At 34.3% G+C, this 26,484-nt stretch overlaps 1 protein-coding gene across 1 annotated transcript in view; it reads right to left on the bottom strand.

The window, feature by feature from the left end:
- MAP4K5 (mitogen-activated protein kinase kinase kinase kinase 5) overlaps window positions 1-26,484 on the bottom strand; it is a 136,408-nt gene that overhangs the window by 60,988 nt on the left and 48,936 nt on the right. Inside the window, exons 4-13 of the mRNA XM_060142785.1 lie at window positions 19,718-19,808; window positions 19,173-19,237; window positions 16,201-16,256; window positions 11,455-11,502; window positions 11,003-11,045; window positions 10,153-10,225; window positions 6,594-6,725; window positions 4,642-4,704; window positions 2,329-2,410; window positions 1,056-1,172 (exon numbers count right to left, since the gene is read on the bottom strand). Coding sequence (XP_059998768.1) covers window positions 1,056-1,172; window positions 2,329-2,410; window positions 4,642-4,704; window positions 6,594-6,725; window positions 10,153-10,225; window positions 11,003-11,045; window positions 11,455-11,502; window positions 16,201-16,256; window positions 19,173-19,237; window positions 19,718-19,808 — 770 coding nt within the window. The remainder of the gene's footprint in view (window positions 1-1,055; window positions 1,173-2,328; window positions 2,411-4,641; window positions 4,705-6,593; window positions 6,726-10,152; window positions 10,226-11,002; window positions 11,046-11,454; window positions 11,503-16,200; window positions 16,257-19,172; window positions 19,238-19,717; window positions 19,809-26,484) is intronic.

Raw genomic sequence — 26,484 nt, 5'->3', positions numbered from 1 at the left:
CCGTTTTGAGTATTAGATGAGTTAACGTGGAAATTATTTAGCCTAACACTTGGTACATGAAGACTACCCAATGAATGTTAATAGTTATCATGATACTTATACGATATAATTTGAAACTTAAGTACCTGAAGTAGAAAATTTCCTTCAATAAATAATAACACATAAAGTTTAGTCCTATAGTCTTACCAGAACTGAAGATAGAGGTATAAAGGGATATAAAGGCATAAAGAGAAATGAAGAGACAGAAATAAAAAGGAATCATAAAAGAGAGAAAGAGATACCAGTGAAAAAATACATTTATGCTATATATAGAGAGGCATAAACAGGTATCCAAAAATGGGCAGGAAGTCCCTCATTCCTGATTTACAAGTCGTGTTGTTAAATATATTCAAAATAATTCTACATATTTTCAGAGAAGACAAGCATAGTTATGAATAGCTCTATATGTAATTACATAAGAAATAATAGTTTTGAATAAGTATTAGAAAATATAGCTTTTTCTATGGGAACCTCAGCTTAATTTAAAAAATGATTTGTATTCTGTTAATGATCTGTGTAACAGAGAAACTAAAAAAAAATGACCACATGGATTTCTAAGGAGTCTCTTTTGTGAAAAATAATATGTACATGTGCTCTGGCTAAACTTTTGTTCTCCTAGTGCAAAGCAATGCTCCTAAAACCTGTATTGTCTTGGAAAAGATCAAACTCTCACTACAGAAGCTGAGGTCTAGGGAGGAAACACTTGTGGATTTTGGGAGGAAAAAGGCACAGATGTGATTCTAATTGTAGATACCTCTTAATAATTTTAAGCAAACCAACTAAGAAAACAAAATGTTATAATGCTAAGAAGAACAGTAATCCTAGTTCCTTCCCAAAACTAGGATTAAGAAAAGTATCAATTGGTAATTATGAGCAGGACAAGTGTAGTTTTACACTGCTAATTAATCTTTGTTACTAAATCTATTTCAACTAACTTAAAAGAGTGAATTAAAAAACAAAGTCTAAGGCCACATTAAACATTTGTTTTCAAATATTAGACTGCAAGCATTCCTTACCTCAAAGTCATCATCATCTCCTTCGGTGTAATGTGCATGGTTGTCTGGATTATTCACTTTGTCCAACAGTTCAACTGCTAGGGCCCTAGAGAGACCTGGCTGTCCTACAAATGTATGCTAAGTAAAAACAAAACAAAACAAAACTTCATGAGTATGCTTTTATATCTATGGCTCATAGAAATTGCTATTTGGTCTTTTCCATTCAGTAACTATCAGAGACAAGCATATGGAAGCCTACTAATGCAAATAAACTAGAGAATGTATTAGTAAAAATATTAATCAGAGAATTCATAATTATATATTATAAAGCTAAAGAACCATTGTGAGGTAAATTTATAACATGAATAATTTCTCTATTTAAAGTTAACCAATCCATGTTAGGTTGTCAAATTACAACCTTGGCTATAACAATGACATTTTTAACGCATGTCATTATAATAATATGCAAATGAATACTGAGGTACAGTCCATATCACAATAAGAAAAAAAATCTATATTTGCATATATTTAATTCAATAAAATTATGTTAATGTAGTAAGATACATAATTAAATTTTATAATATTTAAATAAAGTTTTCTTAGATTGTTATAATCATCAACTTTTTCTAATATAAAAGTATTTTATAAAGACATGCACACATAAGGGCATTCTATAAATTTACATAAGAAGCCAAGAAAAGCAATTAATTTTATGTATTTATTTTTTAAACATCTTGATTAAATTGTTTTACAATGGTGTGTTAGATTCTGCTGTACAACAAAGTGATTCTGCTATACATATACATATATTCCCATATCTCCTCCCTCTTGCATCTCCCTCCCACCCTCCCTATCCCACCCCTCTATGTGGACACAAAGCACCGAGCTGATCTCCCTGTGCTATGTGGTTAAAGCAATTAATTTTAGATGAAAGCAACATTTTTAAGAGTTTTCTCCAAGGCAGGGGTTGGCAAACTACCGTCCATGGGCAAAATCTGGTGCACTGCCTCCTTCTGTAAATAAAGTTTTATTGGGTGTTAAAGCCATACCTTTCATGTATACTGTCTATGGATGCTTTTGTGCTACCACGGCAAAACTGAGGAGATGCAGCAGAGACTGTATAGCCCACAAAGCCTAAAATAGATACTATTTGGCTCATTACAGAATGTTTGCTGACCCCTGCTGTAAGAGATCACTAACATTTTTATATTAAAAATCTAAATACTATTGTTCCAGTGATATGTCTAATTACTGCATGACTACAGAAAATACTCCTATAAATTCAATGACTTACAGTCAGAAGTCTTTCAGCGGTTGGTCTTTTTTTGGGGTTTTTGGTTAGTGCTATTTTGACAAAATTATGGAATGTTGATGACCTTCAAATAAAAAGAGACACGTACAAAAATATTTCACTAATATTAGTTCTTTGGTGTTACTAAATAAAATTAACTTACAAGCAGTTAGAAAGACTGAAACACATGATTTTTTTTCTTTGGCCTCTTAGCTCTATATAAGCCAAAAAACTAAACCCAAAGCTCAGTATATTCCTTGGAGAATATACCAGCTTCATCTCTTAAGTAAAATGCAATAAGTTAACAGAACACTGATATATAATCTCTAAAACATACACTAAAAACTAGAAATGGGTAGGTGTGCCATCTATAAGGTTTATAACCTTGTGTTCTAGCTACGACTTAGGAGTCAAAATGACCTTTTCTCATTGCCTAATTTATACAGTATGTAAATGTTTTGTTATATCCAAACTGTTGGGTGGCATGAGGTAGGGTGAGTAATGTAAGAGACTGTTTAAACCCTTAAAAAGTCACTGAATTTCTCAGGAACATGGTCAAAGAAGAGGGAGCGATCTTTGTAAACAGATGAGTTTTCCTGCTACCTGTATTGATGAAATGGGGAAAGGAAGAAGATATAAATTAAAGGAATCTGGGAATTCCCTGGCGGTCCAGTGGTTAGGACTTGGCGCTTTCACTGCCGTGGGCCTGGGTTTGATCCCTGGTCGGGAAACAAAGATCCCGCAAGCTGAGCGGCCAAAAAATTAATTAATTAAGGAAATCATATTTTGATTATGAACTAAAAGCAAAGAGAGGTACTGCCGAGATTCCACTGGAGGAGGGACTGGGCAAGAACCAAAGAGAATAACCTTAATCATTACCAATGACAGCAATGACACAGCAGTTCTCTTCAGAGAAATCAAATCACTACATCACGTCTGGTAGCTTGTGGCACACATATCACGGACTGAGAAGGCACCTGAGACTGGCAAAGGTACTCCAATCGTAATGACTGTTCTGGAATCTGACTACGAACGCAGCTGTTTTAGCTAACAGTCATTCATTCCTGAATGAATATTCAGTCATTCCTGCCACAAAGTCCTCCAGTTCCAGTTGTTTAGGAACTTAGGCTAATAACGAATAGGAAGAAACCCACGTCAATACAAAGGAATACAGCTAGCAGAAGGATATAAACTCCTTTACTTCTACAGTGTGATCTGCCTTTCATTCCTGGCATTATCCCCAGAAATGGCCTGGCTCCTAAATAATACTATGTACATACAGACAGGCTAATAAACATAAAAAAGTGGTTTAGAACTTGTACTGGGGACAGGCCTCTTAGAATTGGTAATAAGATATGGACTGTCTCCCCAGAAAAAATGAATATACATAAAGAATTCTGGGGGCTCATGTATTTCCCAAGATCTCCCAAGAGATCCATGTAATCTAGATGAAGAATTACTGAATTTAAGAATTTGGAAACTTTTATTTCCACGGTTTCTTTTATTAAATGTATGGAAAGACATTACCAGAAAAACAATTTTCAGTTTTTCCCATTTAACTGAAGACGTCTTTTACGGACCTATAATAGGCAAACTGCTTTACTTTGTACGAGAAACAAAAGATTAGGATGCAAATAAGTAATAACCTTTTGAATGTTAGGGAAAGAAGTAGAGAAAAGCCAGTAGGGATTGATCTTAAATGTCACTGTATCTGGGAAACCTTCTCCTATTACTTCTCATGGAAGTCAACATGTAATTAATGGGAGTAAAGGAATACAGGGCAAAATATGAATCTCCAAAATCTTAATATATTCATTTCAAATCACTTCCTCACCACACCTCCTATTCAAGCTGCCAAAAACTAATAAAATGCTCAGAGTTTTATGAGAGAAGTACATTATAAAGGAACACTGACCAGAAAATAAACTTAGATCCTTGCAATAGCTCTGCAAGTAAATTAGATGTGTAACTTCAGGGAAACTGTTTAATGCCTCTGGGTTTCAGTTTCACCACTTTTAAAATAAGGGAGGGCTTCCCTGGTGGTGCAGTGGTTGAGAGTCCGCCTGCCAATGCAGGGGACACGGGTTCGTGCCCCGGTCTGGGAAGATCCCACATGCTGCGGAGGGGCTGGGCCCGTGAGCCATGGCTGCTGAGCCTGCGCGTCCAGAGCCTGTGCTCCGCAGCGGGAGGGGCCACAACAGTGGGAGGCCCGCGTACCGCAAAAATAAATAAATAAATAAAATAAAATAAGGGAATTGAACCTTTGTCCCTTTCAGCCATAAAATGCTATAAATCTCTATATATTCTATAACTCACCATTTTGTTTTGTCCTTTAGTTTCGGAGGCTGAAAATTACTTTTTGACATTAAGAAGAGGGCCCTGGAATAAAAATTTCAGTTAAAGAGCAATACAAAACACTTTAATTATTACATTTAATAATCAGAATCATATTCTATAATGAACTTATGCAAGATTACTACATATGTAGGTACTCATGATAACTGGAATAGAATATGGAAATTAATATTTTATATTTTGGATACCCTATGAAAAATTTCTCCTGGTTACAGAAAGGATCTTTAAGTTTCCAACAAGCTCTTATTCACATGGCGAAGCACCAAATGTTTGAGAAGGTTTTTATTACCATACCATTACATATATAACTAGTGTTATATCTTAAGCACAAGTCTATATAATTGTGTATCATTCTGTAACACACAGAGATGATATGCTACTCTAACATTAGGTTGTATGTTTAACCAAAGATTAGCCTCTACAATTATTTTGGGTGAATAGGCAAATTATACCCATTTCCTAGTCTTTCCCCTTTTGGACAATAATTTTCCACATTCTCTTGTTATGAATGATACAGAAATCAACCTACAAGAGGACTTTCCTTCTCGATGAACTTACCTTTGACCAATTTTTTTAATGGACTATGGGGCTAGATGGATGGATTTAAGAAGGAAGTTTTATTTCAGTATTTCCTACAAAACCCCATATTTCCAAGTAAACTCCTTAGCCTTTTTTTTAAATACCAAAGATATTTTCTCTTTTTAAAAATTAAATGATTCATATATAAAGGAAAACCTTAAAAGAAAAAAAGTCTGATTCCTCCCACCTTAAGACATTATTTAAAATGTTCTGCTTTTCTTTTCATCTTTATCTAAATATTAACCAATTACTAACTTATTATAATTATAATAGGCAATATTCTGTTCTGCTTTTTTCACTAATAATCAATTTTCCATGTTGCTTTGGTTTATATATATATTAGCTGCCCTTAACTGCTAAATAATTTGCTTAACAATTCACCAACAAATGGACATTTAGATTTTTCCCTGTAATCCCTAACTGAATAATTATTAGCTTTTTCTTTTCTTGAATTATTTCCTAAGTATAACTTTCCCAATAGTGGAATCAGTGCAACATTTTTATTGCCCATAACAAATAACATCTAAATTATTTTCCTAAAGGCCTGTACTTAACAGCATTTCAGCTAAAAGCAGATATCGTTTAACTTATATATCTTTAGGTACTTGTGAGGTTAGTTTTCCATGTTTCTTTAGTATCTGGTACTTGCTCATAAACAATTTATCTTTTGCTCTTAAGAGTCTTTGAATGAGTTATCTACGTAATATATAGTAACCTGCTGTCTAACATATGTTAGGAGAATACTGTATTTTGTTGATTTTCTTTTTAACTTTATACTATTTACATTAAAAGTTTAAATTTTAGCCCAATTTATTTTTTCCTTCAAAATATTAAAAACCCCTTCACAGTCTCTCAAATATTTTTTTCTGAGATAATATACTCTAAAATATAAATGATTATACTAAGCATCTACCTGCTCCTTATCCCTAACAAAGTAAAAAGAAACAAAATCAAATGAGAATAGAAAAAAAATTTCATTTGCATTCTATCATCTGTTTATAGATCCACTTAGGACAAAAAAGCCCATTTTTAATTAATAGACAAATAAACAAAGGCTTAAAAAGACTTTTTTAATGATAACTGCTGTATCCTAGTATGATTTTTAAAGGAAATTTGTTTTACGCTTCAGACAGTATAGATGATTCACTCTATGTTGTCTTAGAAGTAGCAATACAAGAGAGATCAGGTTTTAGATGAGATTATCCCTAAGTCCCTCAGAACACTTTCACTATTTCATCATACTTTAAAATGAGCTTGGAATACCCAAGTTATGAGTATTTCACTCTCCCTGAAGCCCTTACTAGTAACTGCATAATTGTAAATACTGAGAACACCTCATGGGATGAAGATCAAACATAGGTGGCTGAAGTTCTCCAAGTTCAATTGCTGTTATTCCTACTGCCCAGATATCACAGAGTTGGTTGTAGCCACCATTCTTTTCTACTGCTGCAACTTCTGGGGCCATCCTAGAAGGAATCAATTAATATAACATTTTTATTTTTAAAAAATGATATGAAATCTGTTCTTTGTTATATTCACTAGACTTCTTGGAGGGAAAGAGGCTGAGAGGCATTTACTAGGAAAAAAGAAACTTTACTAGAAAAGACTTAATATAAGACCACATATATACACAGATACACACAGTCTTTTAAAACTTATTATTTAAAAATCTTGAACCTTCTCTGAATACTGTTGCTCTGAGGAAAAACTGTGTTGTCTTACTTTAGTTTCTGTCTTGTGAATCTTGTTTTATAACATGGGAAAAGAAAAAGAACACCTAAATCTCTGTGAAGGTCAGAGAAAAGCTCCCAAAGGAGGAGAGATTTATAGAATGAATTAGCAGGGAGCTAAGGGGACATTTTAGTCAGAGGAAACAAGTACAAATGCAGGGAGACAGGAGAGCACGGAACACCTGGAAAGGTGATAAGACAGTGCTACTCAATATATGATCTACAGACAGGTATAGGGCCATAAACAGCTTGTTATCAGTCTGTAATAAGTGCAGAAACTGAGATCAGGTATTCTCATCCAGATAAATGATCATTTTTTTAGTAGTTTATTTTATAAATGTATTAGTCTGTGATGGACAGAAAATGAAAAAAAATAAAACAAGGTCATTCATCACAGTTTGAGAGGGTCTAGAACGTATTTGGAAAATAAACCTCAGAGACAGAGGCTAGATAATGAATGATTATATAAGGAAGTTTAGACTTTACTGTAAAAAATGAAAGATTTAATTATGATATAAAACTTATGGCAACATGAAGGATAGTATGAGAAGAGGTGAAACCAGAATCAGGTAGATGAGTTAGAAGACTATCTGAAAAACACAAGGGAAAAATAAAGGACTTTTCAAAGGCAGTGGCAGGGGGCATAGAATGAAAGGGGCTGACTGAAGAGATTGATTTGAGTATAAAATGCTTGTGGATACTGAAGTAGTGCTATTATCAAACAACTGTTGAGTATATATAAGACTGAAGGTCAACTGAGTAGCTGAATTCGAGTTACCTATTTGGGAGTCAATGGTGTATAATGATGGCATCTGAAGTTATAAAAGCATAGGTGATATTGCTCAGGGGAAATACTCGTTTATTTTTTGAATGTTTATAATTTTTAAATTATTTTTTATTTATGTTGAATATCAACAAGGTAGAAGTTGTTTTTATGTGCACTTAGGTTACACAAACTTATATAACACAATGTCTCTCAACTTAAGTGTGGTTAAGGATATAAAACACCTATACCAAAAATGCTACATGCAAGTACTACATAACATAATAATGGGTATAGGATTAAAGAGAAGAAAATGATCACCATGGAACAAGATGATTACAGAGTAAGGAAGTTGAGCTGGCATCCAGAGAAAACATACAGATTTCATCTCCTGTGCCCACTAGAATCAGTGGTGGCTAACTGAGCGCCAAATTGACCAGGACTGTTGTCAACAGTCATGCACTGACCATTCATCTTTTACAACATGATTTTTAATATCAGCAACTTATCCCATTGACTTGAATGACTGTACATAATTTCCTTATAATTCCTGTTACATATGCATACTTTCTCTCAATTTTTCATTATTAAAGAAATGTGATAAAGCTTTTCATATATCAATTCATGGCTCTCTGATAAATTACAACAAGCAGAATTGAGACTAAAGAACATAAACATTGCTTAAGGTTTTTGAAAAACATTACTGCCAAATTATCCTTCAAAACTGTTCTACTAACTTCCACTTTCACTGTCAAATATTTATTGATAGTCATAGGTATTACCCATGATTCCAAATATTTTTTAATTTGATAGAAAAGAATATCATTGTTTATTTAATGTACAGTTTGGGTCATCACTGGGGGAAACAATTTTCATATTTTATGAGATCTCATATATATTTTTTTGAGATCTCATATATTTTAATAACTGCTTCTAATTAGCAGAAACATTCTTTTTATTGAATTGTTAAGAACTTACATATTAACGATATTAAAATCTAATTTGTTATATTTTCTTTCTTGATTTGTTACTTGCCTTTTACTTTTGTTTAAGCTGGTAGACATAGAGAAGCCTTAAATTTTCATGTAGTTAAATCTATCAAACAAATCTAGCAATGTTTTATACTTTTATGCCAAGAAAGGCTTACTCAACTCTTGAAGCAGTCAGTCACTGATAGTTCTTTTGGTTTCATCTTTATATTTAACTATTTCCATACACAACTTTTGAAACTCGAAGTGAGGATTTTTATTGTATAACTTGTGAATTTTATTTTTAAAGAAAAAGTATTAGCAATGTGAGTTTTAAAACTTTATATAGGGCTTCCCTGATGGTGCAGTGGTTAAGAGTCTGCCTGCCAATGCAGGGGACACGGGTGCGAGCCCTGGTCCGGGAAGATCCCACATGCCGCAAAGCAACTGAGTGTGTGCGCCACAACTACTGAGCCTGTGCTCTAGAGCCCACGAGCCACAACTACTGAGCCTGCATGCTACAACTACTGAAGCGCGTGTGCCTAGAGCCTGTGCTCCGCAACAAGAGAAGCCACAGCAATGAGAAGCCCACGCACTGCAATGAGTAGCCCCCGCTCGCCACAACTAGAGAAAGCCCACGTGCTGCATAAAAGACCCAACGCAGCCCCCCCAAAAAACAAAAAACCTTTATATAAAAATTTGCTAATGAGATAAAAAGACTGAACACATCAAATCTAGTATAAATATCATCTCTGATCAATAACTCTTTGAGGTTCCATCTACAATTTATTTTGGCGTTAGGTATGAAGTATGGAGCTACTCTAAAATTCTTTCCAAATAATAAATTATCCAAGCACTGTATATTAAAGAATCCAATCTTTCACATAAACTTTAAATGTCACTTTTTATAAGACTCAGTATTTTACACATTAAGGTTTATTACTAGGCTTTTTATTATATTTCAATTATCTAACTTCATTAATGAAAGCAGTGTTTTAGAAAGATTATTTTGTTAGTAATTGGTAGGATGCATTAGAAGTAGGGTGGCTGGTGAGGACTAATGGTAGTGTAGGATGCATGAGTTTTAACAAGAAAGTGAAGTCCTAGATTAAAATACAAGCAATACCAAAGAAAGGGTAATAAAATGACAAAAGATTGTAATACAATTTTCTTTTGAAAATCTCCTACCTATGAGTCCTCTCAACACAGCATCTGAGGGACAGTAGGAATTATTAGCACTTTAACACAGGGAAAGCTGGACAATGGAAATGTGTATCAAAATTCCCTAACCCAATCAGACCTATGATAGTGTCAAGGAGCACGCAAGTGTCCAGACTCCAGTCAAGCATGAATTTTATTACTAAGCAACAATGCTGATCACTAACCTTGAAGAAATAAAAATGCACAAAATTCAATTATAATAATATCTTACCAATAAGGGGTGCCAATGAAAGATTTTCTCTTGGCAATGGTAGCTGTAATTTTTGCAGCCACACCAAAGTCAGCTGGTGGGGAAAAAAACAAAACAGAAAATTTTGGTTTTCAATAAAACCACCACCATTTCTATATTTTACACTCAGGGATGCCATTATTAATAATTCAGATAGTAATGCTAAAGAAATGTATACATATTGAATACCTAAATCTCTTCTTGCTTAGTTCAAAACATAATCATTAAAAGAAAATAACTTATTGGTACTTTATTAGAATGAAAACATACTTTATTAAGAACACAGATAATAAAAAAATTTCCATTACAAGTACCTTGAGTTAAGTTGGAAAAAAAAAAATCCACCTGGATTGCTTTTATTCTAACACAACCAGGTTAGAATTTTGTGCTATTTTTAAAAGTTCCTTTTTCTATGTATAAACTTCTTTTATTGCTGTTAAACATGGTTATAAAAAACTAAAGACTCACATAGTTCATTTTTGTCACTTAACACATTAGGGGATTTTACTCTTATTCTTCTTAACTATTAATTTTGATGACTGAATAATGTTCCATAAGTTGATTTATCACAGTTTAAAAGTTTTTCTACTGCTAGACCTATGTTTCCATTTTTTCCCTATTATAAATAATGTTATGATTAATACTTTAGCAAATATGGATTTTTTATCTTTAGGATTAACTTCCTTAAACTGAATAAAGTAAAATTACTGGGTCAAAAGATGAACATTATTGTGGCTCTTCATGTGAATATTAAATTTGTATAATGTTATTCTTATTTAAAATTATACTAAAATTTTTTGAAAAAAAATTTTAGGAATTTGAAATAACATACCTAATTTTACATCACCATGATCTGTCAATAAAATATTTGCACCCTAAAACAAAAATACAAATACCATTAAATTAGCATCATAAAATTCCTTTCAATAAAATTATCAATTTAAACATATTGAATTTATTTTTATTATTATTCTTTTATTGAAGTGTAGTTGATTTACAGTGTTGTGCTAATCCCTGCTGTACAGCAGAGTGACTCAGTTATACACAGAGACATTCTTTTTTTTAATATTCTTTTCCATTATGGCTTATCTTAGGATATTGAATATAGTTCCCTGTGCTATATAGAACTTTGTTTATCCATCCTATATACAATAGTTTGCACCTGCTAATCCCAAACTCAGTCCTCCCCTCCCCCACCCCCCTCCCCCTAGGCAACCACAGCTCTGTTCTCTATGCCTTTGAGTCTTAAACATATTGAGTTTAAATTGAGTTAAATAAACTTACCTTGATATCTCTATGCATTTTGCCTTTAGTATGCAAATAGGCAAGACCCTGAAGTTTAAAAAAAAAATGTATGCATTAGCAAAACTACAAACTTCACATCTAAATTTCTACTTAAAGATCTTATTGAATAAGAAAAACTAGAATGTCCTTTATTCGAGGGGAAAAAACCTAGATGTGTTTCTTCTTATTAATCAATGTTTACTGTATTTTAAGACTTCTGAATTCATTTTCTGATAAAAATCAGAAATATTTTACTATAACACCCGTCACCAAATTAACATATTTATCATTCCCAAAAGTTCCTCCCACACATAAACACTGATATACTTCGTTGCTATAAATACTTCCAAAATTTTCTAGAGTTTTATGTAAATGGAATCATACAGTATATTCTTTTTTATCTGGCTTCTTTCATTCACAATAATTAATCTGACATTCCCTGTTAATGTGTTATCAATATTTCATTCTTTTTTATTACTGAGTAGCATTCCACTGTACAGATATTACAGAATTTGTTTATTTATTCATCTGTTGATAGACATTTGGGTTGCTGGGTTGTTTCCAGCTTTTGGCTATTATATATAAACCTGCTTTGAAGATTTATGTCAAGTATTTGTATGATTTTTCCCTCTTGGGTAAATACCTAGGAGTATAATGGCTGGATCAGATGGTGGTACAAGTTTAAACTTTTAGGCAACTGCCAAACTGTCTTCCAAAGCAGCTGTACCGTTTTACACTGAACCTAGCAGTGTACGAGAGTTCCAGTTAATCCACATTCTCACCAACCTTCCAAAGGTCAGTCTTTTTAATTTTAGCCATTCTAACTGGTGTGTAGTAGTATCTTACTGTAGTTTTAATTCACACTTTTCTAATAACTAATGATATTGAGCATCTTTTCCATGTCCTTATTTGCCATCTATACAGCTTCTTTGATGAAGCATGTTTAAATCTTTTGTCCATTTGTTTATTTGGTGGTTGTTTTCCTATTATTGAGTTTTGAGAGTTCTTTATATACTCTGGATACAAGTCCTTAATCAGATTTATACTTTGCAAATATCTTCCTCTGGCCTGTAGCTTGTCTTTTTATTCTCTTAACAGTGTGTCTTGAAAAGCAGAAGTTTTAAATTTTGACAAAGTCAAATTTGCCAAGTTTTTCTTTTATGGATCATGCTTTTTATGTTATGTCCGAAAAGGCTTTTATTAACTCAAGATTGCAAAATTTTCTATGTTTTCTTCTAGAAGTTCTAGTTTGAGGTTTTACATTTAGATCTAAGTGATTAGTATTGAGTTAATTTTTACACATGGTATGAAACGTGGTTCAAAGTTCATGTGTCTGTATATGGTTCAAAGTTAACGTGTCTGAAGTTATAATAATAAGTTCAATTATTCCAGAACCATTTATTGAAAAACCTATCCTTTCTCCTTTGTCAAAAATCAGTAGCCATATATGCATGGAATTACTTCTGGTCTTTCTATTCTGTTCCACTGAACTACTTATCCACCCTTATGCCAATGCTTACTACTATGCTTTGTTAGTGTAGTTTTATAAGTCTTGAAATTGCTCCTGTTGGCCCTCAAATTTTTTTGTTCTTTTTCACAATTGTCTGACTATTCCAGTTCCTTTGGGTTTCTGTAGGAATTTTAGAATCAGCTTGTCAATTTCTAGAAGGAAAAAAAAAAGCTTCCTTTGATTCTGACTGGAACTGCGTTGAATCTATACGTCAATTTGGGGAGAACTGATATCTTTACTGAACTTTCTGATCCATGAATATAGGAATACTACAGATAGCAAAGCTCTCAGTTTACTTAGGTCTTCTTTAATTTCTCTAAGCAGTTTTATAGTTTTTAGTATATAGTTATTTATGCATCTTTGTCATATATATCCCTAAGAATGTCATTTTTGTTATTATAAATTGTACTTTTTATTTTAATTTCTGATTGTTGCTAGTGTATGGAAATCCAATTGATTTTGTATATTGATCTTGAATCTTGCAAACTTCCTAGTCTCACTCACTAGTTTTAGTAGATACTTTGTGGATTCTATTCCATTTTCTACAAAGATGGTTATGTGATCTGTGAATAAAGACAGTTTTAATTCTTAGTTTCTAGTCTAGATGCCTTTTATTTCATTGCTTTTGCTTTTTGTCCTGGCTAAACCTCCTAGTACTATGTTAAAAAGAAGTGGTGAAAGCAGATATCTTTGCTTTGTTTGACTGACCTTTGTGGGAAAGAATCTAGTCTTTTACCGTTAAATATGATTTAGTCATAAGTTTGCCACAGGTGCTCTTTAGCAGGCTGCATTAGTTCCTTTCTTTTCTCAGTATGCTAAGAATTTTTATCAGAAATAAATCTTGGATTTAGCTAAATGCGTTTCTGTATGTCTACTTAGATGATCACATGGTTTTGCTTCTCTTTTTGTTTGCTAATATAATCAATTACTTGAAATGATTTTTGAATGTTAAATCAACACTGCCTTCTAGGATAAAACTCACTTATGATGTATTACCTTTTTAAATATTGTTGGACTACCTTTGCTAACCTTTTATTTTCCTTTTCAATTTTTGTACCTATTAAACGTTCATGAAGGATATTAGTTCACAGTTTTGTTCTTTTGTGAAGTCTGATTTTGGTTTCAGATCAATGCTGACCCATAAGATGATCTGGGAGGTATTCTCTACTCTTCAATTTTCTAGAAGAGTTTGTGTTGAATTGGCATTATTTCTTCCTTAAATGTTTGGTAGAATTTATCCATGACATCATCTGGCTTGGACTGTTCTTTGTGGGAATAGATGGAGGACTATCCAGATGATTTCTAATTGAGCTATGATAGTTTGTGCCTTTCAAGGACACTATTTCCATTTCATCTAAACTGCAGGCTTTTTTGCTATAAAGTTGTTCATAATACTCCTTGGCTACTGAATATCCTTGTCATCCTTTTAATATTTGTAGATTCTGTCATAATGTCCCTCCATTCATTCAAAATATTGGTACCTTGCATCTTCTCTTCTTATTTTTCCTAATAATCTGGTTTATCAATTTTATTGATTTTCTTAAAGAATGAGATTTTGGTTTCATTGATCTTTCTTGTATTATTCTGCTTTCTATTTCACGGATTTCCACCGTGATCTTTATTATTTCCGTCCTCTGCTTACTTTGGCTTTAGTTTGATCACCTTTTTCTAGTTTCTTAAGGTGGAAGTTGAGGATTTTGTTCTGTGAGTTCAACTTTTTTAGATTCTACATATAACTGAGATTCTACATACAAATATTTGTTTTTCTGTGCCTGGCTCATTTCACTTAGCATAATGTCCTCCAGGTTCATCTGTGTTGTAACAAATGACAGGATTTCTTTTTTTGTGGCTGAATAATACTCCACTGTATTTATAAACCATGCCTCTTTATCCATTCACCGTTGACAGACATTAGATGTGGAACTCTGTCAGCATAAGAGAATTTTTAAATTGGAACTAATATCTTGGAGGTCATCCCTTCTAGAGCCTCATTTTACACTTGGGGAACTACAACCATAGATGAGAGATCATGGTCATATACCAGGGCCAGACTGCAAACACAAGTTTTTGTTTTGTTTTCTACCTCCATCCAGTACTCTGTCCATTACTTAAAGAGGCAGTGATCTTTGGAAATTAAAACATAAAGAACACTAATCTGTCAACAATTTTCTGCTCTGAGTGCATGATTAGGTTTCTATTTTATATGGATATAAAAAAGCAGATTTCTTTGTTATGTAAATATTACAGAAATATAAATTATTTATTTATATGTTTACTTTCATATATCTAACAATAAAATTTTAAAGCATGTGGAAACCAACTCTTTTGGAAATGACTAGAACTTTCCCTTAAATCAGGTCAAATTCCCAATTTCTAATATATGGAAGAATAACATACAGAACATCAATTTCACTTCTAAACAAATTACACAATCTAGGAAATATAGAGATAGAAGCATCAATTAACAAGTATCAGTTGTGAATTGCCAAAATAAAAAACACAGTCCCTACTACTTAATCTTGCTTCTTAAATTAAATGCCTTAAAGTATATGAACAAAATTATTAACTGCTAATTTTTTCAACCACTAATCTTTCAAGGAACTAACAAAATAAATTGGAAGAAATGCTGCATACTCTATATACCTATTGAAGATTCATAACCTACTTTAACATACTAAAAGCTCTCACAGGATGTGAAATAAGGAAGTAAAGAAATCTCAACTTAATACGATGTTTAGAAGCTTCTAAAAAGGATCTGATAACGATAGCACTTATTAATATTACACAGAACAAAGATTTCCAGATAACATTCTGGGTTATTGTTATGCAACTTTACTCTCATTTTGGGAGAAATGGTAAAAGAACTCATGTCTTTTGCAAAAGGATTCCTTTTACTGCCATAAAACTTGAAGGGAAAGCTTAGACAAGGTGTTATAATTGAGAGGTCTGGTGATTCATTCATGAAAAACAATTCACACCTATGGCTTTCCTCAGCTTTGCAGCAATTGAGGGCTAAGCACTACAAAGCAGAACCAAACATCACCATTGTGTATACCAGCATCAACTTAAATGAATTTCTGAGACTCATTCACAAAAGAAATGACTAGGCTTACAGAATTACCAGAGGTTAACAGAAACATTTGGTTTACTCTTTATCTTTTGGGCAGATCACCATTTTACTGTTTTCAACTGTGAAACTAGAACTGCATTTCTATCTACATAAGCAAACATAGTACCTGTAAAGTTTCTCTGCATACATAGGCTATTTGCAATTCTGATAATGGTCCTGTAACTAGAAAGAAAAAGAGAGACCACATCGTTACACATTTCAATACAACAGATTAAAAACATTTTAAAAATGTGAAACAATTATAAAACTTCTGTATAAATCATTGGGTGACTTCTCCTCATGAGCATATATTATTCTTATAATCAGGAAACAAAAAAAAAGTAAAGTTGAAAATTTTTAAATGTACTTTAAAAATGGAAGATTTAAAGCTACCATGAGGTATCACCTCACACCAGTCAGAATGGCCATCATCAAAAAATCTACAAACAATAAATGCTGGAGAGGGTGTGGAGAAAAGGGAACCTCTTGCACTGTTGGTGGGAATGTAAATCCACAGAGCCACTATGGAGAACAATATGGAGGTTCCTCAGAAAACTAAAAATAGAACTACCATACAACACAGATATCCCACTACTGGGCACATACCCTGAGAAAACCATAATTCAAAAAGAGTCATGTACCACAATGTTCATTGCAGCTCTCTTTACAATAGCCAGGACATGGAAGCAACCTATGTGTCCAGCGACAGCTGAATGGATAAAGAAGATGTGGCATATATATACAATGGAATATTACTCAGCCATAGAAAGAAACGAAATTGAGTTATTTGTAGTGATGTGGATGGACCTAGAGACTGTAATACAGAGTGAAGTAAGTCAGAAAGAGAAAAACAAATATCGTATGCTAACACATATATATGGAATAAAAAAAAATGGTTCTGAAGAACCTAGGGGCAGGACAGGAATAAAGAGGCAGATGTAGAGAATGGACTTGAGGACACAGGGAGGGGGAAGGGTATGCTGGGACGAAGTGAGAGAGTGGCATGGACATACATACACTACCAAATGTAAAACAGATAGCTAGTGGGAAGCAGCCGCATAGCACAGGGAGGTCAGCTCGGTGCTTTGTGACCACCTAGAGCGGTGGGATAGGCAGGGTGGGAGGGAGACACAAGAGGGAGGAGATATGGGGATATATGTATACATATAGCTGATTCACTCTGTTATACAGCAGAAACTAACACAACTTCGTAAAGCAATTATACTCCAGTAAAGATGTTAAAAAAAAAATGGAAGATTTGTTCCATAACAACTTTGGACAGTGAAAATATTAAGCACCCATAATGTGCAAAGCACAGTACTGGACATCACAGGATGTTCTATACAAATCAATGGACATGATCTCAATCCTGAACAATATTTTAAACAATAAAGCCCCCAAATGAGAAAAACATATATAATTAATTACAGTTACATACACAAGTTAGAGGACCATACAGGGATCGACTGTTGAAATATACTAGAAGGCATCATTTATTTTTTTAAAAGTCAAGATATCATTTCCTTAGCATAATTCTTTACTATATCTATCGAAACAAGGAGCTTGATCCAATACCTTACCTAAGTATCCAAAAAGCCATTAGGTCACTTCTGAAAACCAAATCTCTCCCTATGAAATATAAAATCCTTCTGCAAGTACCCAACTAGGGGCTTTTGAAATATGCCTTCCAATATCATGAAAGAATATTTGAAATCCGGGGTGGTATTTGCTGACAGTGAAATCAAAATCAGATACACTTACATGTAATCTTTACTTAAGAAAATATTTTACTACATATTTTAATCACTGGTTCCCTACACCTACTCAGGAACATAAAATTTTGATTCACAGTAACTTGATAAAATAGGAGTAATAGAAGGGTTTTGAAACCACTTTATTAACAGTTATTATAGGTGTAGTTATTCTTGATTACTACGCTATCTAGTATATTTACAGGGATGAATACTTTTTAGATTCAGTTTAATTCAATAAATAGCAGGATTAATAATGGAAAGCAGAAATTTCATAAAGAAATAGAATTAATGTCTCAAAATAATTCTTTCAATTTAAAAGGGTAAGTAGTAAAAAATAAAAAATGCCCACTGCATAGTTTTATTAATCCATATCCTTGAGTTCTCATTCTGTGAAAGTGTGGATAAAAATTATAAATATTGATATTAGATAAAAATTCTTCATATAAAAGATAATTCTTCATAAAATCATACAAAATAATTTTTTTTTAATATTTATTTATTTAGGCTGCATCAGGTCTCAGTTGTGGCACATGTTATATTTAGCTGCAGCATGCGAGATCTTTTGTTTGTTTTAGTTGCGGCACGTGGACTTCTTAGTTGCAGCTTGTGGGCTTCTTAGTCTCGGCATGCATACGGGATCTAGTTCCACAACCAGGGATCGAACCCGGGCCCCCTGCACTGGGAGCATGGAGTCTTACTCACTGGACTACCAGGGAAGTCCCACAGAAAAGAATTTTAAACCAAGTGGCACAGAGCTGTTTTCTACCAATAATTTTTAAAAATCAACAACAGGGGTAAAATAAAAGAGAATAGTCATTCTAATATAGTATTATAAGGGAAAGTTCAATTCAGAAAGTTGTCTAAATTAACATAATGCTAAATAAAATACTCCAAATTCTTAAAATTATATATTTTTAATACAAAAATATTATAGCAACAACTAAACTGTTTTCCTAGTTAGCAGCTTAAGTTATTATTAAGATAGACAGGTAATTCGCTTTATGTGAGAGTCACCCTTTACATTTCAATTCTAATTTACAAGGAAGTTTAGGCAGCTTTGTTTGTAGATAAAATACTTCCCTAGAGACTACATAAGACTTCCCAGAGACTACGTCTGAAAAGTTAAATCTGGATTGTTCAAGTACTCTCCGATTTCTCAGTTCAGGCTCCAGCAATTTAACTGAATAACCAACAAAATACAAAATATAGGTTTCTTTTACGCAATACTCCAGGAGTAGGACAGAAGAACAGTAAATCTACCTGTTAGTATCCCTTGTTAACTAGAAATGTTAAATAACAGTCATTAAAGTCAAAGTTTTAAAATGTGGAGTCAAATTAACAGTACCATGGTAAATATCTTGAAGTGATCCACCACCACAGTATTCCATACAAATCCATAGTTTTTCCCGACTAACATGAAAGAGAAAGAAAATTATATTAATTAGTAATTCTCAACAACTGACATATTTTGAAGGCTGTCACTCTTTAGCACACAAATGTTTAGGATACACTGGAGGTTTAGGATACATTGCAGGTTTAGGATAGACTGCAACAGGAAATTGCCCTTCAGGATACAGAAAAGCATATTAATTTCAGCTTTGTTCCCACCTTAAATGGTTTAGAATGTGCTCAGTTTTATAAGCTAAAACACTTACTTGTAATCATTCATAGTATTTCATTAAGGTTGCCAGATAAGGTATAAATGCATAAATGAAACTGTCATTATTAATATAAAAGAGTAGACAATAAGAAGACCTGAGAAATTTTAGAACTTCAGACAAATAATCTTTAAAATTTATATACAAAATAGCACTTACATGAAAGGGAGGGGGTGTGTGAGCAAAGAAATATGAAATACAAAGACAGAGTAGATGCTTTTGTGTTTTTTACCTGAGATAGCTCCCGAAGTAGGCAACAATGTTGCAATGCTTACATTCTTTAACCATAAATATCTCTTGTTGAATCAAAGAAAAATCATCTCCTGAAAAACAAAATGATAATAACTTGGTCACCATGTTACATTTTGTGTCTCTATCTATAAGAAGGAAAACTTTACAGTAAGTATCAGAGATGAGGAATTAGACATTCTTAATACTTTAATGGGAATGTACACTGGTACATTCTTTCTATAAAGCCAGAAGCCTTAAAAATGTATAAAATCCTAGAACTCATAATTTCACTTCAAAATTTATTTTCTTGAGATATGCAGAGATGATATTCTCTACAGTGTTACTTAATAATGAAAGCATGGTAAAATAACTTATGGTACAGTCACAGATATTACAACACAGTTAAAACATGTTTTGATATGAAAACATGTTCCTGATATATTAAGTGAAGAAGGGATATTACATATATAAGTACATATGTATACAGAAAAAACTGTCTCAAAAACATACACAATGTTTATGTCTGGGTATTAAAATTTAAAGTAACTCTGCTTTCTTCTTTTTTGAGTTGTATTTTCCAATTGTCTACCAAAAACCTATTTGGGTTGTTTAACTAGAAAAAGTTATATTCTAATAAAATATTCGTTATTTATGGGAATTTTATGGTTAATATGGGAATACTGCCTAGAATGACATTGTCATCACCGAACTTCATTTTGCATAGAAACAGTGTTTTACTCCAGTAAAAGGAGTTTAGAAGTTGATAAAATGATTGCATTTGTATTATGTAAATGCAATATAATGAAGAAGAGCTCGAGGTCTGGGTTAGACACACCTGGATTCAAGTGCCAATTCAACCATTCACTGGCAATGTAACCTTGGGCAATCTAACTCTTCTGAATCACAGCTGAATCCATTAAAGTATCATCTGAATTCATTCCACCTATTTGGCTTCCTTATCTACCACTTTCCAGAAACATTCCCTACATTTTGGTAATACCAGTTGCTGGCCATTTTTTTTTTGTTTTTTTTTTGTTTTTTGCGGTACGCGGGCCTCTCACTGTTGTGCCCTCTCCCGCCGCGGAGCACAGGCTCCGGACGCGCAGGCCCAGTGGCCATGGCTCACGGGCCCAGCCGCTCCGCGGCATGTGGGATCCTCCCGGACCGGGGCACAAACTCGTGTCCCCTGCATTGGCAGGTGGACTCTCAACCACTGCGCCACCAGGGAAACCCAGCTGGGCATTTTTGTAATAGATTCTCATGCCCCTAAGCTTCTGTTTATGCAAGTCCCTCCGCTGGGAACGCTGTGAGAAAGAGTATGTAGTGCATTTAATACAATATTTGACACAGAATAAATGCAACAGCAATATTATTATATGTTGGAGGCAAGAAAGATACAAACAAAAGTGTTCCTTTTTAGGACATCACCATAAGATATTTTTTATTAGATAGTGTTTTGTAATGGTCTTTTGTAAAACAACATCACGTTTAAAACCAGTGGTGTCCAGATTCTAACTTAAAGTCATCTTAGAATAACATACAAGGCCAAGAAGGAAAAACTTAGAAATTAGGCCTTAGATAAACAAATAAAATTCTCACACAAATCAGAGAATTTCCCCTTATATTACAACTTTCAATTCAGAGCTAAAACAAAGCTTTAAATATTTTTCTATGCCATAAAATACCTTTAAAAAAAACCAGTCATTACTGATGTGGTTTATACATATATTTAATTTAGGTATGATACACCAAATTTATTTATAATCATTATGGCACTCTTTTCAACAGTCCCTTCAAGTTAACATTAATTGATAATTCAGTTAAATAATTTAGTGTTACCAATTTTAAAGAACTAGATAAATCAAATAAGGGTACAATTTTCTAACAATAAAAATCTGAGTAAAAATCTTTAAAGAAAATTTAGCTTTTATTTGTAAAAATGGGAAAACCTGTATTACATGAATGGTTACATATGCCTTAAACCTAAGTGCACAGTGGCAACATTTTATTTCAGCAAGCACCAAACAGAGTTCCTAAAAAGTGAGGAAGAAAATAATTTCTTAATAATCTGCCAATAGGGACTTCCCTGGTGGCACAGTGGTTAAGAATCCACCTGTCAATGCAGGGGACAGGGGTTCGAGCCCTGGTCTGGGAAGATCCCACTTGCCACGGAGCAACTAAGCCTGTGTGCCACAACTACTGAGCCTGTGCTCTAGAGCCCGCGAGCCACAACTACTGAGCCCTCATGCCACAAATACTGAGCCCACACGCCTAGAGCCCGCACTCGCAACAAAAGAAGCCACCACAATGAGAAGCCCGCGCACTGCAATGAAGAGTCGCCTCACTCGCCGCAACTAGAGAAAGCCCGCATGCAGCAACGAAGATCCAATGCAGCTAAAAATAATTCAAAAATAATTTGCCAGTAGAAGGGGATCAACGAAGATAATCCAGAATAGATGATAATTTCATGTTCCCCATTATCAACTGAGGCAGAAGTACAGGATAACTCCTGAAGATTACAGTAAAAAGCTTGCAGCAGTGAAGGCCCAACGCAGCCAAAAATAAATAAATAAATTAATTAATTAAAAAAAAAAAAACCTGTGCCCCCTGCAATGGAAGCACATAGTCCTAACCACTGGACTGCCAGGGAATTCCCTACCTAATCACTTTTAAATGTGCACAGAAGTCTTATATCTGAGCTATGCTGAACAATTCTTCAGTTAAGTCTAGGATTTAGAATATATTTTCTCACAGGAGTAACTTCACAAATGGTGCCTAACTTCTTAATGATGTCTAAATTCTTAAACCGACCTGTAAAAGTCAATAATATGGCTGAATTAAAACTACGAGGAACAGACACTAATTCTTCAGGAAAATCAGCTGTGTTCCACACCACAACTGTGCTCCCAGTAGTAGCTGTGTGAGGTTTCTGCCAGGAAAGACAGAGTCTTGGTGAGACTGAGCGACAGCTTTCTATGACTGTAGCTAGAAGCTAGAATTCACAAGAACAGGTCATTAATAACTCAGATGTTTGGGGACTGTGCCTTCTTTAATATACGTAACTTAGTGAATAAACTTCAGTTTTGAGTATGTTATTCAAATATCTATTTCACAGTATTGGCTTAAGCTTCAATGCAAAGTGGGCAGAATCTTCTATGAACCGAAACTGCACCATGAAGCAGTTTTACGTAAAGATAATATTTTGTAGTTCATCCTGAAAGGCAAGTAAGCTAAATAGTTATTTATCACAGATATAGCTATTCTTTGATGGCTTACATCAGCCTCATCAAAATTACTTGAAATTTGGATTTATTTCATTCTTCTGATTGGGTGATACCAGATCACTGTTACCTTTCACTGAGATACAGCATAAAATCCACTAAGTTCAGAGGCCTCAGGCCTGTAGGTTCCAGCTCTGTTGTTCATGCATAAATGGGTTTTGAGAAGCTATTTTCTCAAAAAAGAGAAGTTTCATTCTTCATACCCCAGCAGTCAACTAGAGTAGTTGAGGAACAGAGCCCCATACCTGCAGTTTTGACTATGTACCTGTTATTTTCACCTGAATGCCTTGCTAGCACCTTGAATTTAATATGCCTGAGGGTTCCAAATCTTCTCTCAGACACCAATTTTCTCTTTGGACTTTCCCACTTGTGCTAATGGCACTTTTTTCTAAAGGACTAACCACTGCCAGCCTGACCACAGCCCTCCTAAGAGAATCCACCTCCATGCAACAGGACCTACTGTGTGTGCCTTGTGGTTTTCTACTTGCTGAATGCACTGAGGTGGGACAAGTGATGTTAAAAAATGGGATGAGCCAATCACACTTGGTGTCTTGAAAACCTGAAGCATGGAAAACTGAGTCAGTTGTTAGTTACAGGAGAATCACATTAAAAGTAGAATATTAGAATAAGAGTCCATGAATGACTGTGGCTAAGGTTCCTAGAAATGTCCTACTAAAAACCTGGCTGATGAGTATGTCCTTATATAGGAAGGGAAAAATCCACCAGAGACAGAATGTGTGGGTGTTTTTGCCCTTCTTCTCTGATAAGGGCAGTTGTGTGTTAGGGAACTCAACCTGATAGTCCTAAGAAAAAAACAAGTGTCCCCCACTTCAGCCAGAAAGGTGATCCATAGGGAAGAAAGAGAGACAGTAGCTCTGTGTTTGAGATGGTATAGTGGAACCAGTCCAGATTTTCAGTGCTTTTAAGACTGGCTTGAGCTCTGAGAGGCAGCCGTAAAAAAGAACTGAAAAGTGCAGCATTAGTTATAGAGTCCTATATGGTTTGTTTGTTTGTTTATTATATTTGGCTGTGCCGGGTCTTAGTTGTGGCATGCAGGATCTTCATCACCACATTCGGGATTCTTAGTTGCAGCACGTGGGATCTAGTTCCCTGACCAGCGATCTTAGCTGGGCCCCCTGCGTTGGGAGTGCAGAGTCTTAACCATTGGACCGCCAGGGAAGTCCCTCTAGATGGTACTGACACAGGGATTTATGTTTTAAATTTTTTTGAAAAAAACACTGTATTAGGGTTTAAGTTTGGCACATTCAGTGATCCCAGCCTTCACCATAGTGTTTCAAGGCTAACACTCAGAGACAGATTTGCTAATAATAAAGGTAACAAGCACTACAAGAGTCTGAAGACCAAGTTTTAAAGGTGGACAAACTCCACCGCTGTCCCTTGTTCCTAAGCCATCTCCTGTCTAGCAGCACACGGCAACCCTCAACTACAATTTTTAACTGAAGTAGGAAGCCCATTCCCCAAAACATGCTACTCTATAAGATATGGCCTTAGTATCTGGGGTCACTCTGGAGTCTGGTCTTTGCTTTCAGTTTCTTAGCTCTGGATACAATTAGCCAATGCCAGCGTTTACTTAGCTACCAGTTGCTTCTGCTACAATCAGTCCACCAAAATAGCGTTAAGATAGACTCTAATAATGCCACACTTAAGACATTTATAAAGACATAATAAGGAAAGAGTAGAAGTCTTGGAAGGTAAGAGACTGGAACTGTAGGGCCTTTTGATACTATTGGCAAGTTGACATAAAGGGCTTAAGTGTTCACACTCTGGGAATGAACTGAAGTAAGCTGGTTGCTCCCCTCGTGTATAATAAGGGTCCTTTGGATTACACTTGGATTCAATATCCTCTTAAGGGTTTTGGTAATCAAATGGGTCCTAAAAAATAGTACTTGGGAAATGACTAAAAGCAATATGCCTCTCAGATTTTAACAACAACAACAAAAAGGGTCCTAGGTATTAAAAATCTGCTTGTGGCAAAATGAAAGGCAGCCATACGATTCATCATATCCCTCCCTGAAACAATATGGTAGTAGATCATGACTTTAATACTGAGGTTAATCAATTAAACCAATATCTATAACTACATAAATAGCTGCTGACCTAGATCAATTTAAAGGGCTTAAAGAATGAGCCATAGTGTGGAAGAGTCACTTAGTGCTTCAAACAACAGGGCAGTGTGCAGCAAGGACAATCCTAATTTCTGGAATGCCTGGCCCAAGACATAAAGGGAAACGGCATCATTATGAAACCTAAACCAAAATCAGAAAGTGATCTCTGGAGTTGCCACATCATAACCCCAGCTGACTTTCCAACTGCAACCAATTGAAAAAAAAAAGAAAAGGATCCTGGCAACTGGAAAGCAAGTATCTGGGAGGAGGCTGAATAACTCCCAGGACCCTGGCAAAGTACTTACTACTATGTCCTCCTTTCCAGCAAAAGAGGAACAACTACCTTACTGAGATGTGGCCTATGATTAGAATGCCAACACAGCATGGACTAAAAAATAAACAAAATCAGAGCAAGAAAGGGATTAAATCCAGAAAGAACTGCTGATTTCTATGGAATATAGTCAAAGGTAGAGTAGACTTTCTGGACATCCATTTTATGGATGTTAGCCCAAGAAGAACCAAACATAACAACTGATACCAATGTCATATTCCGGATCTCTGAACTTGGCTATAAGTCTTTGAAAGGAATCCTTTGGACTGCACAAACTAATTTCTAGTACTAGTATTCTCCATCAGACACTTCTAAGCACTCCATAAAAATAATAAAAAATTATCCTGAAATGAAGAATCTTGGAATTTCAAAATCATCTTTCAAAAAGTATTTCACAAATAACCCCACTCTCATACACACCTTCAAAAGCAGGCTAAGAAAAGAGGATGGATGGGTATTTCATAGTAAAGGAAATATAAATGCCAATAAACTTATAAAGGATGCTTATTCTCAAATTAAAGAAACACAAATTAAAGCTATTTTTTAATCCCATCAGTTTTGCAGAAGTTTTACAATTCCCAGTAATATATATTTTGGAGACAGTATTAAGAAACATTTTCAAATCTGCTTGTGAAAATGAAAAACTGATCATGCTTTTGGAAGCCATTTGGCACTATTAATCAAACTTATATACCCAACAATACATACAAAGATGTTCACTGCAACACTGATTCCAACAGCAAAAAAATGTGGAAATAACCTAAATGTACATCGATAAGGGATTAAATGAATGTTACCTCTGTACAACAAAATACTCTGCAGCTATTAACAAGAACAAATAACAGCAATATATGTTAACATGGAAAATGTTCAAACAGTTGTAAAGTGAGAGGACAAAAAAAGAAGTCTGGAGAACAATATATAGAAAATGTCTGGAAGGAAATGGAAAAAACAGTAGTTACTTCTGTGAAAGGGAATAAAGACTTGCAGCCAGGAGAACTTATTTTCCACTTCAAACCATTCTGTGTTG

The sequence above is a fragment of the Lagenorhynchus albirostris genome, chromosome 1 (genome assembly GCF_949774975.1).
Source record: "Lagenorhynchus albirostris chromosome 1, mLagAlb1.1, whole genome shotgun sequence".
Classification (NCBI taxonomy): Eukaryota; Metazoa; Chordata; class Mammalia; order Artiodactyla; family Delphinidae; genus Lagenorhynchus; species Lagenorhynchus albirostris.
The sequence above is the reverse complement of the archived record's forward strand: the minus strand, read 5'-3'. Positions and strand labels throughout refer to the sequence as shown.